The sequence below is a fragment of the Gavia stellata genome, chromosome 7, assembly GCF_030936135.1.
Source record: "Gavia stellata isolate bGavSte3 chromosome 7, bGavSte3.hap2, whole genome shotgun sequence".
Taxonomy (NCBI): domain Eukaryota; kingdom Metazoa; phylum Chordata; class Aves; order Gaviiformes; family Gaviidae; genus Gavia; species Gavia stellata.
This window is the reverse complement of record NC_082600.1, coordinates 19,352,793-19,368,338: the sequence shown is the minus strand read 5'-3', so window position 1 is coordinate 19,368,338 and position 15,546 is coordinate 19,352,793. Positions and strand designations below refer to the sequence as shown.

At 46.8% G+C, this 15,546-nt stretch overlaps 1 protein-coding gene across 1 annotated transcript in view; it reads right to left on the bottom strand.

Moving 5' to 3' along the window:
• Positions 1-10,879, bottom strand: part of CCDC88C (coiled-coil domain containing 88C) — a 101,710-nt gene extending 90,831 nt beyond the window's left edge. Inside the window, exons 1-3 of the mRNA XM_059819512.1 lie at positions 10,753-10,879; positions 10,534-10,634; positions 1,922-2,030 (exon numbers count right to left, since the gene is read on the bottom strand). Coding sequence (XP_059675495.1) covers positions 1,922-2,030; positions 10,534-10,634; positions 10,753-10,812 — 270 coding nt within the window. The 5' untranslated portion in view covers positions 10,813-10,879. The remainder of the gene's footprint in view (positions 1-1,921; positions 2,031-10,533; positions 10,635-10,752) is intronic.
• Between the last annotated feature and the right edge of the window lie 4,667 nt (positions 10,880-15,546).

Below are 15,546 nucleotides of genomic sequence, written 5' to 3'. Positions count from 1 at the left end.
ACAGTACACATAGTCTTCAAGCAACAAGATTCATAGTACTTATTTCGGGACTACAACAGGAACATCACTTATGGCTGCTACTGCAAGCCTCGACTACTGTTTCCTATTGAAATCTCTGCATCTTAACCTATTTTAGTTGTTGCTAGCTTTATTGGATTATGATTACACAGCTCAACAGATAGGTCAACAAGACACGAAGCAACATATCACATGATTCTGAATCACTTTTCTTTTTTCCTGAATCTGATCTCTCTTCAGGTACTCTTAAATGAGGTCAGATTATCAGCTCCAAGACAAAGAACTCCCATGAATAAAAAGCTTTAGAGTTTCAACACCTGAAGGACCAGACTCACAGACTGTAAATCTTGTGGGGGTAAGGAGAGAGGGAGAAAAACTAGTCCTATCCCTGTCCTTAAACATGGTCCTTTTTCCTTATAGAATCCATATACGTTTACACTGTTCAGTGGGTAACAGAGAAACAAAAAACAACCTTCAGCCTCCAGTTATGACCAAATGGAATTTCCCCTTAGAAATCACCAGTCTCAGGAATGACATCACATTGCATCAGCATCTCCAGTTCTCAACAATCAAGACGCAGAACAGCTGTCTTCAGAAATACATGATAACCTCCTACACCATCTCAAACCTGAGTTAATACACTTCACTTTTCTAGCAGGCTGCTGGAACTTGCACGGATGAGTCATTCACCCCATATGACTTTGTCAGAAGTCCCTCTCTCTTTTAGGCTTCCCTAAGCAACTCCAGAAGCAAAGTAGTGGCAGTAACATGGAATAGCAGTAGGCAAGCTCTGGAAGAGAACACCTTCAAAAGGCACAACTGTAGTTAAGCATTACAGCTCTTCTGTATTTTGAAGACAAAGCCAATACACAGTCTCTTCTATATGTAAAGAAAAGAGGAAGCATCCAAGATGAGCACACTGACATCAACTCCTACAGTTTAGTCGTTTTGTACATTATATGATTGAGACATATGCAGAGTAGCATTTTAACAGTCCTCAGTGGTTTCAGCCTGGTTTATACCGCGCAGCATTCAAATCTGGCAAAAGATGTGTAAAAGGAAACAGTAGAACAGTTACCCCTCTCACTAAGGAGTCTAAATATACACACAACAGTGTGTATACAGAAATTCTATTTAGAGTAACTGAATTCACTCCTGTGGCTTTCCAGCAGCACCCAACATGTATCCAAGTCTGCAAAAGTACTCAGTTGTCACCACCCTGGTTTTGGGGGAGCGCTATTACAGCAGAGGAACACTGACGGTCAGTTCAAGGATGACACCTAAGAAGTGCACGATTTGTGAGAGTATGCAGTCATTCATGCACTTAAGTTTCTTAGAGAAGGAGTTCAGAACAAACAACTGCTTTAACACCTAAGAACAGGTACACAACATAAGAAGTCTACCTTCAAGATAAGCACAAATTTATTTTTCCTAATTAATAGTATACTAATTTGAGGTTTATATTCTAGCATGAAAGACATTTATTCATAAAAATTTAATTGCTGGCAGCACCTTTAGGAGAAGGTTACTTGTTTTAAAAAGTTTTATACCCAAAATCACAATTCCACTTTCAGCAAACCCCTTCACATTCACATCCCACAACCTCACCACAAAACAGCCTTTTTACTACATGGTATTTCCAAGCGCTATCACAGCCTTCGAGCACAATTTCTTCTTTCAAAAAAAAAAAAAGGGGGGGGGGGGCAGGGAAGCAGCCTCTGGCCATGAGGGATAGAGAAGGTAGCCGCATTGTCATTTCATAAGGAAAGCATGGCTGAAAGTACTTTTACACAAACACAATTTCCTCTCAACTTCCTGCAGCAAGCTTCTTTTTGAGCCACCAGCCCCTGCACTAGCTGAAACATTATAGCAATCACCACAGATCAATGAGCAGAAATCTCACCTGATAGTAAGTCTTTATGTTTCTGACTAAGATGGTCAGGTTTTGAACCCGAAGATAGGTGTCATTATTTACATGCTTGTTGACACGTTGGTTGGATGGTCGAGGATCTCTATTAAAACAGGAGAAAGAAAATAAGGTATTACTAGTTTACTCAGTGCTAAGACTTAATATCTCAGTAATGCATCATTAGAAAAACCCTTCAAAATGTACCCATTAAATGAGCTGACATAATTATACAGGATACATATACATTAATTCATGATAGAATAAATTCATTACTTTTGCACCTACGTATAACTTGGAAATCTTCTTGCGCGCCACAAAGCAACCTTCTTTAGGTTAGCCCACACAGCAATTCAGGGCAGCTTCCCTCCTTATTTATATTTCTCTGCAGCAAAGAGCATTATTTAATTTGTGCACACTACATCAAAGCAGTCTCTGATAATAAGGGGTTTATCTTATTCAAATAAAGGGAAGCCTAGGAAAGACTACCATGCCTTCCTTGGCTTTGGAGTTTTATGACAAGAGGAGGGTGTTAACACTTGATCAATGATCACTGTGCAGACTGCAAAACCCAGATATATTATACACTGAAGTGAAGGGAAAAAAGGAGCACCACACTTTCATTATAGCCATATCATCTAACTAGATCTCTCTCATATACCCACTGTGTCACAAAAAACACAGCTCTACTGGGCTCTAATTCCACTGGGCTTCAAGTTATGAACAAAATATAAACACAGGTAGAGATCTAAGCAAGACAGGAAAAAAGTTGGTGGAAAGATTTTAGGGAAAGAAGCCTAAAGTTTTTGTTTGATTTTAAAGGAAGCAAATCAAAATTGTACCTGAAGATATTTTACTTCTAAAATAAAAAATAAAACACAGGAAAAAAAGCTGCAAATAATTTAATATGAATGCGCACCTTCAGATTATCTGTGTACACCGTAACGTGTTGCAAAAAAAAAAAAGGAACCTGAAAACCTTTATCTGCCAATAGCACAGATCAAAGCCTTGCATTCCCTGGCTAAGACTCTTATCAGCAAACTCCTACACAATCCAAACACCTGCCTCCCAGAGCTCTGCTTTGGCTGTTAATTAAGCCATTCACAGCTCTTCCAGGGCCAAATATTGAACTCAGGTGTTGACAAGGAAATAAAAGAGGAACTGATCCAATATTTATTTTTAAAATATACCTGCCAAAGTTTACCTAAGTATGTCAAAGAGCTTTTCCTTTCTTTTTTTTTTTTTAAATGCACAACCATCCCAAAGCACCTCTCTAGTAAAAGCAGTGCTATATGTATAAATATGACAGAATACATAGATATTCCAAAGATGAGAGAAAACTGCTTGGCAGCAGATAACATCAGACGCAGTATTATATACCAGGGTTCAAGCAAACTGAAGTACAGATGACCAAAACCACCACTGATATAAACTAGCAAGACCCTACACAGCCTTTACAACAGCAAAGGATTTTGTATACTGATTGGCACTGTAATAAATTATGAAAAAAAGAGAACAGAGGCAACTGTAACAAGCTTTTAAAGTAAAATCTGTAGTAAGTATTCCATTTTACTGATGCTCAGATACAGCAGTGCAGAAGCCATACCCATACACAGTTTGACAGTATGGGTCTTCAGCAACACAGCAAGTTGGAGAAGTGTAAATAGCACCTGGGCTTGAACTCAGAGAGTACCTCGCCTTCAGTACTCTCAGAGCAGATGCTGTAACCTGAAGGAAGCTGGATGCTTAGCCTTTTTAGGCGAGGTCATGACAACAAACCAGGAAGCTAAAAGGGAAGAAACATACAGTAAAGAGAAGCTGGCCAAACAGAAGGGTCAGCCTACAGTTCTCATTTGCACGTGAAAGCTCATGTAGGCAGCACGCTACCATGCCACTGTCTGGCAGTGACCCAGTTCTATGGCCAGGAAGAGAACGCTCCGACTGTATAGCAGAGCAATACTCCAGGACCTTTCCCAAAGCTGCACAAAAGGGGGCAAAAAGCCACAAAACGCACCCACCAGCCACAGCAAAGGAGAGGCAATTTCTTCAGCAGCTGTAGGCAGTGTAACTGCAGGACTTGGATGAGGTTTTCAAAAGCACGTAAGACACAGAACAACTCCTCCTTCCAAAACAAGACCTGCTCATCTTTTGGCACGGTGGCTAGTCGTCTGTTACAAAAACACAAGCATTGGCAGGACCAGGCCCTCAGAAGCAATTCTGGAGCTTTTATCCTATCATCTTTGTTAAGGGTAATTGGTTGCCCAAGAGCTCTTAATGCCACTGACCTCAGGGTCCTCTTAACCTGGAGCCAAGATGCAGCACATAGTGTCACTCTGGCAGTCCTGCCGCCTCCTCCTCACAGACAAGGAAGTTAAACGCTTTTCTGAAAACTGAAGGTAGCTCGAAAAAACGATGGTTTGGATTTCTTAATATGTTGTGTAACCAACTTCATCCAGCACCTCAGCTCACTCCAGAGAGGACCCTTTACACAAGATGTGAAAGGCAAGCACAGCCTACACTTCAAACTACCAAAGGGCTTATTGTCTCCACAGGGAAAACTAAATTCCTCCTCAACAAGCAGTATCCCATTTCTTCTTCATTTGTTACCATATTTTTTCTTAATCCTGGTCCAGATAAGCTCGAGTACTGACTACAGCTGTCCTAGCTCCACAGTCAAGAATTTGGAGGAACTGCACAAAGTTGCTCTTGGAGGCAGTGGGAGATTCCCAAAAAGACAGATTTATCCTTTTCCATTTACCAGGTAAGCTCAGCTTTATCCAGTCGAACTGCCAAAACATCTTTTGACCTAACAAGCATGGAGGTGAACACTTATAAGAATCAAGGGTTCCAGGCATGTGTTTATTTAGAGAATAAAGAATATATTTATTGCATTCTTCAAGCATTTTCTGCATCACACCTCCTGCCTACAACAACCGTGTCGCACTATGCAAGGCCAGCTGGATCCCTCCTGCTGTTGCTGCCTCCTCCATGTCATTCATATCTGGCTCCTGAGACATCTCGGGGGACGTGGAAGGGGCGAGATGGAGGAGCCAGGAGAAGCAGCAAATGGGCCTCCTGCTGCGGGAGCAGACCCAGACCCACCTGCTGCCTCCCCCCAAAAGGGGAGCGGAGAGCGGCCCAGAAGCAGGCAGCCCTTGCTGCAGGGGAACGGGGCAACACCCTGAGAGTGCGCAGGCCTGAGGCTGCCTGCGCTCAGGGAAGGAGTGCGCTGCCAGAAAACCCACAGCCACAGGCACTTACCAGTCTCAAGAGAAGTGAAAGAAAAAGGCTAAAAACCTAGAGAGAAAAGGTACTCAAAACACCACAACCTGAACAGCCTGCTCTACGGCAGGGAAAAGCAGGAAGGGGAAGCAGAGTCCTCAAGTAAAATTACACTGTCAGAGGCAAATTCTGCGTTGAAAGATGCTTCTACCCTAAAGACAAGAGAGCTGTTGGTACCACACTCTGCACATTATAGCACCTGTTTGGTTGGTGAAACTTGTTTATGAAGAATTTTACAGAATGAAACTCCTTCCAAGGAGCATACTGAAAATTAAAAAGATTTTTTTGCAACACTAACCAGGTAACCCAAACAAATTCCTGCCTGAATCTATTTGAAGAATCCCTGAACACAACCTCAATGAGATGCTTTTTCAGTCCTTTGATGTTTGGTCTTTCCCTTACACACAAATATAATGAAAACTACAATTCTGTTTTTTTTAAAAACCACCTACTCCTCAAGAACAAAAAAGTTATCTAAATAAGACTGAGGTGGCGTGACTGAGGTGTGACTAAGGGAGGTACTTCGCAAACCAGTAAAAAACACCCAAGCCAAATAAACAGAAGGAAAGCCTCAAACCTCACTATATACAGAAACATTTTAAAGTCATCCTCTGGTTTGTCCACCTTCACGACTTCACAAAAGCACAGAGGAAAGGAAGGGCCAGGAGACAGAGGCCAAGTGACGAGTTCAACAGGCAAAGGACTAGCAGCACAAGTGCTTCAAGATGCAACCCCTTAAGCCACCAATTAATAAAAGTAACAAAAGAAATTTCATTTTTCAAATTCAAAAAGGCAATCCCATTCGAGCAGTTTATGACAGGTAATTTTGATGAATAAGGGGGAAGCCCACAAGGTGGGCCCAAGGATTACGAGACACTAGAAGGAACCAGCTGTGCCCAGCTTCCTGCGGCCCTTCGCTCTGCAGGTAACTTGCTAAATGAAAATACACCACTCTTGGACCAGTCTAGCTCTCCTGTCATCCAACTTCTTCCTCTATCATCAAGTGGGATGACACCAGCTAGTAGGGTTTCTAAATTGCCTGGAAAATGGTAGAAAAATGCACCTCTAAATGAGATGTTAAATTAAACGAATGCACCTCTCTAACTTTCCGGTTTTCATGCCATTTGCTACAAACCACAAGAAGTGGGCACGCACAACGTGGTTGTTCCTGTCACATGGTCTAAATTAAAGACGACAGATTGACAGTACCACAAACCATGACAGCTGCAACTGAAATGGAAAAACTATTACTGTGCATTTTTATTACACTGTTTTAATACAAGTAGTTTTATCAGCTGTATTCCTAACATACATTCCTCTTCACTAAATGTTTTAACAGAAAAGCAGAGTCTACTATCAACTAGAAGAATTAGAATAAGTCAATATGAAAACACTTATGTGCTTACACACCTGCATGTGTAAATCTCCACACCATTTACCAAATAACACTTTCTGTAAGAAGTTAAACAGGTCAAATATTTGCTTATGCTTGTAGGTATTATGCCACAGCTGCAACTGCAATAGTGGAGGCAGTCTATGCAGTGTTACCACGTGCTAGTTTCATACCAGGAAGTGACACACAACCATCTGAAAAAAGTTCTTTAAAATTTGTCCACAGGGAAGCTCATTAACCTGATACACATAAATCCACCAGAAACACAGAAGCTCAGGACACGGCAGTTCCACTTTGAAGATTAACAAGTATTTTTGTATGCAGAGTATCCAGCCAGTACTGCAAGTCTGCAAAAATCAACATGTCCTTCATGCATGATCAGGTTGGGGTATACACTTGGACAGAACACAGGAAAAGGAAACCACTCATTTACAGCAAAACTACTTGAAAAAACATTTTTCTTGTTTTAAAATATAAGTGGGGAAACCAAACACTGCTGTCTGTCTCTTCCTGTTAGATTTTACTCGTTAAGCAGCTAGGCACCACTATTGAGAACTAAGCAATCCCCAACTCTCTTTATAAAGGGTCTTGCTTTGTTAGGGATCACCAGTAAGCAAAGGGATCACCAGCAAAGCCCAACAGCTGGCTATCTACTGACCATGTTGTGGCCAGAATCTGCCTAAGCCCAGGCTGGGTTGCCTTCCTCTGTGGCTACATTTGGTGTACCTGAGCAAACTACATTTTACTCAGGGCTAGCATTCCTGGGGGCAGTTCATTTCTGAAGAGGATGGAGCAAAGGCACAGCCCTATTTTCACCTCCTGTTACGCAGTCACGGCAGAGACCTGGCAGGCAGGAAAAGTGATAGATGTCACTTATCTCTCTGGTGACACAGCTGCCTTGCCGATATGAACCCACTGCCCAAGAAAACGTTGACATCACAACATCAAGCAGTTGGGATCTTCTCCACCCACTCCAAGTTGCCAGACAGCATTTGAGCAAAATCTAACCTATTACAACAGAAACTAGAGACTGACTGAACTCGTACAGCCCACTCACGCCCCAACAGCTAAACCCTTACTTTCACTCAGCAATCCCCACTCAACAGGTATATTTGGATTTCTTCACAGATCCACCTGGTTTTTTTGGCCATGGATTAAACTTAAAATCTGCTTAGCTGCAGGACAAAAAAGTTTTATTTTTAATAATGAAAATCCCAAGAATTTGGCTTTTGACATCTTCACTGAAAAAAACCTGTTGATCTGCAGCAAAGTACTGCATCACACCTGGTGTTTAGATGCAAGCTCACAGTGCCTGTGTTATTTGTGTTCCAGTAAGCAAGCAAACAGGATATTTAACTTAAAAAACTAAAAGTGAAATAACATACAAGTGAGACGACAGCTATCCATATCAGGAGCCCAGCTCTTTCACTCTGCTACCCCCTGCTTTCTGCATGTGTGTGCATGCATGCATCTGTGTTTTCAGGCAATCAACACTATCACGGCATGGCATATCAAATTCTAGCAGATTTATCAAAGCCCCTCATTAATACAATTTCAGCAGGACAAAATCTCAAGCCAAGCACTGAAAATCTTCAGGGACCACGGTGTGAAAAACTGATGAGCAAGCATTTAAAAAAAAAAAAAAACCACCACACATTTATTTTCCTATTCTGAAAGCTTTGTGGGGCAGAAACACGCCTTGCAAGGCTTTCCTGATTTACAGGCAAGCAGTAATTGCATTGCAATTTCTAAAGGTTAAGTCAGGAAAAAATGAAGGTCATAGTCAGCACCTCTCCTGAGTGCTTTGCCAGGTTGGGATACATAAATACAACCGTGATCCTTCCTAAGTAAAACAGTCTTGGGCTCTTGGTAGAAAGCTCTTGGTTTCAAGCTCCTTAGACGCCATTAGAAGCACTGCCAAAGCTGCCTAAAAAGGGGAAAAAAAGCCCTGATTGTGTCTAATGGGACAGTTTCCTACTCCACACTGCTCGTGCTTCCGCCACTTACACTTTCTGAGACTCTGCTGGCAGAGATGCTTTTTGGAAAAAACGAACTTATTTTCTGCTTAAGGCAAGTAAACATCCCAGGGCATTTCTCACAAACGCATGATATCTGACAGACAAAATGCCAACTAGTGTCACTGCATTCAGTCAGCCTATATGCTTATCTTCCTATTTCAATGAGATCTTATCATTCACTCCTTGGCCCCAGAGCACTGTTAAGTTGCTCCATAGCCTTTAACAGTTTTATGTCTCCTTAGACATATTTCAATGGCCAGCTACAAAATATGTAAGTTTGCATACACCACCTGATAAAGCACTTCTAAAATACATCACTCATAAGAATCCCACAGTCACTCAAAAGCCACATAACTTCAGCCTATTTAATAACAAAATTCAAGAGTGACTAAGCATTAAGTTAATTTCTCTTGTTTTGAAATAATAAGATTCTTTCACATATTAGGAAAGAGTGATAGTTTAGTTAAACCTGCAGCAGACTCAACTGCCGCTGTTCCTTGATAGTTTGGTTGGTCATTTCCGTGCCAAACACAATGGTCATAAATCAAAATCCAATTTCCCGCATCTTGGAAAGCTACAAGTCTGGACCTGAACACTCATAGTCAAGGCTCTAATTTGCAGAAAGTTCTCTTTTTGAAGTGTAATTACTCCTTGAGAAATGCTGGAAATTATGTCTTCTCTTTACATCAGGTTTCCATCCCGACTAACATTTTACACCACTAGTTTGTTATACTCAAGTGGGCTGATTGATCTGGATTCTGTTCTGAATCATGAATCTTCACCAGCTTCACTAAGTTCCAGTTCACAGTTTCCACTGTTAATAACATCAAACTGAAAGAAAATTTTATTACCTTTTCAGATGGACCAGCCAGGTACCAGAAGATAACAAAACTTGCCAATTTGAGTAGGTGGGGCAGGGGTTGTCAGACGTCTTTTTTAAGTTACTTTTCAAGAACTTCACTTAAAGATTCTAACATGAGTTCTTCATTTAAGTGTTTGGACTTGGCCTAACGTTGCAAATCACTGGCCGAGCTTCAATTGATTTCATTCACTTAAGACCGCAGTGCCAAAACTGAGTGATTTCCAAAGTCTCCTCCCCTGAAAGTCAAATACTTCTCCCTACAAACTCTTTATCAGACACATTTCAGAATATTTAAAAGCAAATACAGAGATGATAGAAAACAGTTAGGATCTGCATGCAGCACACCAGCAACAGGAAAGGATGTGGTTAAAAAAACCTACAAGTTCTACCAACAATTCACTTCAACTTCATCATATTTTCAGTGTTTGCTCTTTTAACCTATTTATGAGTTTCCTCAAGACATATATATCCCCACAAGTGCTGCCCGAAAGAGATATTACTTAAGCTGGGGTTTTGTTTTCTAAATTATGTATTTAATATCGAAGTTTACACAAGAGTAGACACACTTCAGATTAAATCCTCCCAGTAAAGCTTCGTATGATAAAGTACTTTCATTTCCTTATTTGTACTGCCAGATACCTTCCCCTAAAGCATATCTGAACAACTAAGAAACTGGAAAAAAAAAAACCAAAAAAGCAAGAAACGCATACCACCCGAAAAACACTAGAAAAATGTTCAAGCAGATTGGGGGTTTTTTTTCCCTTTGTTTTTGTTAATTTCAGAGAGCAACCAAAAGGAAAAAACGCAAACCCGGTGCTCTCGCCCTACCCCCGGTCCCTCCAGCCTGTCCGCTGCGAAAGCTTTCCGAGCCGAGTCAGGCAGACGCTGCCCCATGACGGAGCGACACGCTCCATTTGAAGAGGCGACCTCTCCCTCCGCAGCGCCGGTGCCCCCCGCGGGTGCGGAGCCGAGGCGTGCTGGGCGCTGCCGCCCCCCGGGCAGGCCGGGCCCGCTCAGCGCGGGGCCACCATCCCTCCCTCGGGAGCCCACTCACATTTGCAGCATGATTTTGTTCAGGACGACGCCATCCACCAGGTCCATGTAGACGCCGAGGTTGTCCTCCTCCCCGCTCCCCAGCGCTCCGAAGGTTTTCACCTGCCGGGAGGAAGGACAGCGGGTCTGAGGGGACGTCGGGAGGGCCCAGCCGCCCCCCGTGCCCCCCCTGGGCCAGGGCCGCCCCGCGGCAGCCTCCCCGCTCCCCGCCTGCGCTCACCCAGGTCACCAAGGGGCTCTGCAGGAAGAGCTCCAGGAGCTCGGAGACGGTCACGTCCATGTCGCCGGAGCCCGGCTGGCGGCGGCGGGAGGTTGTGGGAGCGGGGCCGGCTCACTCGGGAGACAAAGGCGCGGAGCCCATGGCCCGCCGCCCCGCTGCCCGCCGGGCGCTGCCTACAGGGGAAACAATGCGCGGCTCATCGCTCCCCCGCCCCCGCGCCGGGGGGAGACGCGGGGCCGCTCGCCGCCGCTGCGGTCCCTCCTCCCGGCAGCAACAGGCCGGCCTTCCCCCGCCGAGCTCGCCCCGCAGCCGCAGGAGGGGCTGTCCGGGCAGAAGCAAGCCGCGCCGGGAGAAGGGGGGCGAGCGGCCGCCCGCGGCGGACTCTCCCGAGCCCGGGAGCAGAGGCGCGAAGCTCGCGCGGGGCGGCTCCGGACAGCTCCGAGAGGCGGCGCAGTCCCCAGCCCCGCTCGGCCGCCGCCGCGACGCTACCTGCGGCGGGGCGCGCCCTTGCCCCGGCAATTAGACCCGAGCCGCGGCAGCGCCGTGACGGGCACGGCCCGCCACGAATGAGAGGCGCGGAGAGGGTCGGTGCCGGCCAATGGGCGGTGCCTCTGGGCGGCCGCGGGGGAGGGGGCGGCCGCGGGGGCGGGACGCGGTGCGAAGCTGGGGGCAGCTGCTGGCGGTGGCCGTGGCGCGGGCGCTGCCTGTCCCAGCTTCGCCCGCCTCTTGAGCCTCCCGGGAGCGGCCGCGCCCCCTCCGCAGCAGCGAGATCCCTCGGCCGAGAGCTTGCGAGAGGGGCGCCGGCGGCGTCTGTCCGCCCCTCTGCGGCCGGCCCCGGCGGGGCGCGGCGCCGCGGAGGCGGGAGGCAGGAGGTGGGGATGGCCCCGCTCCCCGCCCCGAGGCTACGCCTCGTTCCCTCCGTCGAACCAAGGTGGTGCGGGGCCCCGCGGCGAGGTTCCCCGCCACTTGGGCGGCTTTGGGACCGTGCCCTGGGCGGCCGTGCCTGCGCCCCCGCCTGCGCCCGTTGCTCGCACCTGCGAGGCGCTGCCCCCCTTCTGCTGGGAAACGACGCAAGTGCCGGACGCCAGCGCGCAGTTTCGGAGTTTCTGCTTTGAAAAGTGTGAAACTACCCATAAAGTGCCTCAGCAGGCAAGGACAGCTTTTTTGGGGATGCTTCAGGACGTGCGGCACAAAAACCTGAAAAGGAAGACTTTGAGAAAAACGAGCGCACCCCCTGTTGCGTGCACGTTTGGAATAAAAGGCACGAAGGTGCGAACGGCGTTCCTCGTCGCCGCTTTCCCCAGGCGCGGTAGCGTTACGGATTTGGTTGTGGGCTGGCGGCGCCGAGATGTGCGGTGTCGGCCCGTGGCAGGGGGAGGCCGCTTGTGCTGGGCTGGGGCAGCTCTGGGCACGGCGGGTGCGCGGTCGGTAGCCCGCGGTCCTGCCAGCGCTCCCGCAGCCCCAACTGAACAGTCTCGCCACCGAGGATGTGAATTATTTTCCTGCGGGGAAATGTAGTCCATCTTTAGTTCAAACCAACCAACCAACCAACCCCCAGGTAATCTGCACGATTACTGCTTTATTTATCCCAGTCTCGGATTTGAAGGAAATACACTGTCATAAAGTTGAACCATTACATGCGTGGTGTTACATAGCGAGGCTTGGCTTTGCTAGGAATCACGTTTGATAGTTTGCTCTATTTTTCACAGATGCAGTCTTTTCTCTCTGGCATTTATCGGTCTTTGCATCAGCCACTTCGTGATGCATTTTGCCTATTTCTTCTTTGATCATACTGAACCCCCAAAATATAATTTGAATCTTACACAGTCAGGCAACCCTTACCTGCAACTGTGTTGATGATTAACCACGTAAGCTTCCACACGTATTTTTGGAAAGGGAGGTGGGTACACGTGTGTTTGTGTATCGGCTGAGGGAGGGACATCTGTTGTTTTGCCCGAGGGACCCGAGCAGCTTGCAAGCGATCTGTTCCTAAATGACAGACACCGGTGTTCGTTGCAGGGGCCCGTTTGTCCCACTAAAGATGGGGTTTAACGATACGCTTCGTGAGGATCCTTATTTTAGGCAGCCCTCCACGTACCGAGGCCCCCTGCACTTTTTGGCAGCATCAGCCACCGATACATTAGTGAGGTCAGACTTTGTGTTTGCTTCCCCCCGGCTTCAGCCGAGCAGGAAGGGAAACCTGCCGCCGTGCCGGGCTAAGGCCGGGTCCACCCCGCTCCCTCACCGTCGGTGCGGGGCTGGGCCGGGCCGGCTGCGGGGAGGACCCCCGTTCCCACCGCCCGTGCTGTCGGTGCGCTCCCCTCCGTCAGCCCCGCGGGGGAACGGTCGGGGTTCTCATTAAAGAAATCAAGAGCAGCCCAAGCCTCAGGCTTCGGATTTGCATTGGGCTGGATCCCAGTATTACACCGGGATGGCCCCACTCGAGCTGGTGAAGGTGCTGCTTAAGGCATCGATTTACCTTTGATCCTCGAACCTGCAGACCTGGGAAGGGTGACTCCTGGTTGCTAGCTGGACCTGGCCCATGTGAGCAAGCCAGTACAGCCGTTCCGCTCTAAGTTTCTAGAGAGGATGTACCAGGAGGGTACAAATAGTTAAATTAACCCTTTGTTGCGTGAGTCATGTGCTCTAAGCGTTTCTGAACCTGGAAAGAAGGAAGGTTTGCAAGGAAACGATCTGTTGTAGTTAGAAGGAGAAATAGGGATATGTTTGAGTGTAACAGCTGCTGCTCAGGCGTGGAGAGAAAAAGAAGAATGGTTAATAATTTCTCAACACTTAAGAGAGATGGACTGCTATACTTCTTGCAGCCTTATGATCTCCTGTTTTGTGAACAGATTTCATCAAATAAAATTTTAAAGCTGTGACTGCAGTATTACAACAGGGGTCAGGTGCGTTAATCAATAGAGTTGGAAGAAAAAGAACTTAATATTTGAAAAACATATAGTCCCCTTCAGAGAAGACAGAACACAAATGCGAGAACACTTTCCTACTTTTCACAACTTGGATGGGACTCGTTTGTCGGAGTACGCCTCTCCAAACTCCTGAAGTGAAGCACGGGTTGCATGGTTCAATTTAGGCGCTGCCAGCAGCCAGATGACTGAAAGGGAGGGCGCATCACGGAGCACAGTAATGAAAACCAAAGTTACCCAGGAAGTCTTCCTGGGGATGCTGTTAGGTGCCAGACGCTCACTCGTTATTCAAGGTACTGCGTGTGTTACGGAAAATACGTGGCCTCCGCAGTAGCACAGCCGCAGCAGCGGGACGGGAGGGGGACGGGGCCGCCGCAGCCTTGGCCGCGGGGGCCGGGCGCCCTCTGCCGGTCGCGGCCGGTGGCGCAGGCGGCGCGTCCCGGGGCGTCGGAGCGGAGGCCGAGGGCGGGAGCGGGGGGCGCCGGCTGCGTTCTGACCTCTGGTGCCGAAAGCAAAACAACAGTAGGAAATAGCGGTTTTCTTCTTTTGAAAAGCGGTACGGCTGATGTAGCATGTAAAATACTGTTAAACGCCTTCAACACGCGTGACGAGGGGGAACCGAAGTGCTGCGAGGGTCTACAGCCTCAGCCGAAGAGCTGAAGGGCGGTGGGAGACACGCTGAGAAACGCTGAGCCGTGAGTCTTCTCAGCTGCCCGAGTCCAACGGCTCTCCTGAGCCGCAGACTTCCAGCTGCCCACACAAAAGCACTGTGTGTTCGTAAAAGCCTGCTGAAGAGGAACAAGACCAGTCTTGCCCCGGAGTCCTGCGACGTTCAGTCTTGGGTAGGCAGTGCAGGACTCGGGCAAAAACCAGACCCTGGCTGTTAGACCCCCAAACTGCTGATGGTGGGTTTTTTCTCCTCGGTAGTTCTGTGTCATACCTCTCAGCCCCAGCTAGGTGTGCACCACTTCCTCTATGTTCCCCCCAAACTGTGACTTAGCATTTATAGTATGAGCACTTTTATTTACCCACCTTGTGTTTCACCAGAGACATAGCTTGTAAAACCTCATCTACCTACTACAGGTCAAGTTCTCATTTCTGGTGGTACCTGAAGCTGCCGCCTTCCCACAGCAGACAAAATAAATAAAATAAATGCCTGTGAATATATCCAAGAAAGTTCAGATTCAGACACGTACATGCAATTGCGTTTGGAAATTATGCTTCTTACAGTAAATAAATGATGAACATTTGTAGTATTTAATTTTGATGTGATTTGCAACAACTTTCTTCTCATACCATTTGCACATGGTCAGCTTTTAACTAAAAACACCGTTATCAAAGAAGAAGCACCAGAATGATTTAAAACACATACAAAGGTACAAGCAACTAAAGACACCAGGATGTTTAATGCCTCCGTTATCATCGTGTATTTCTAAAGCACTCTTCACAGCCACAAAGCACTCGACTCTCAGCAACACAGACCACAGAAGGAAATTTCTAAGCTCAAGCATTTCCAAATGTTCCTTTAGGCTGACTGTAAATGGCATGATTCACCTCCCTCAGACTGTCCCCTAGCAACGATTACAACCATCAACAAAGCTCCACCATTCATCTGCTGTCTGAAGCGTAAGTTGACGGGAATAACAGAATTCACGAGGTTACAATACAAGAGTTAAACTCATGGTAATCAGGAAAGGGCTTTTTCTCCTCCCTCGCTTGGGACTGTCGTTAAGCTCCTTTCTTGTAGGTATGACTCTACTGTTCATCAACCAACTTCTCAGCTATGAAACAAGTTTACTTTAAATAGACTCCAGAGCTGTAAAGAACGGGTGCCAGGAAAAACAGAAAGCGGTCAGAAGATGGCTTT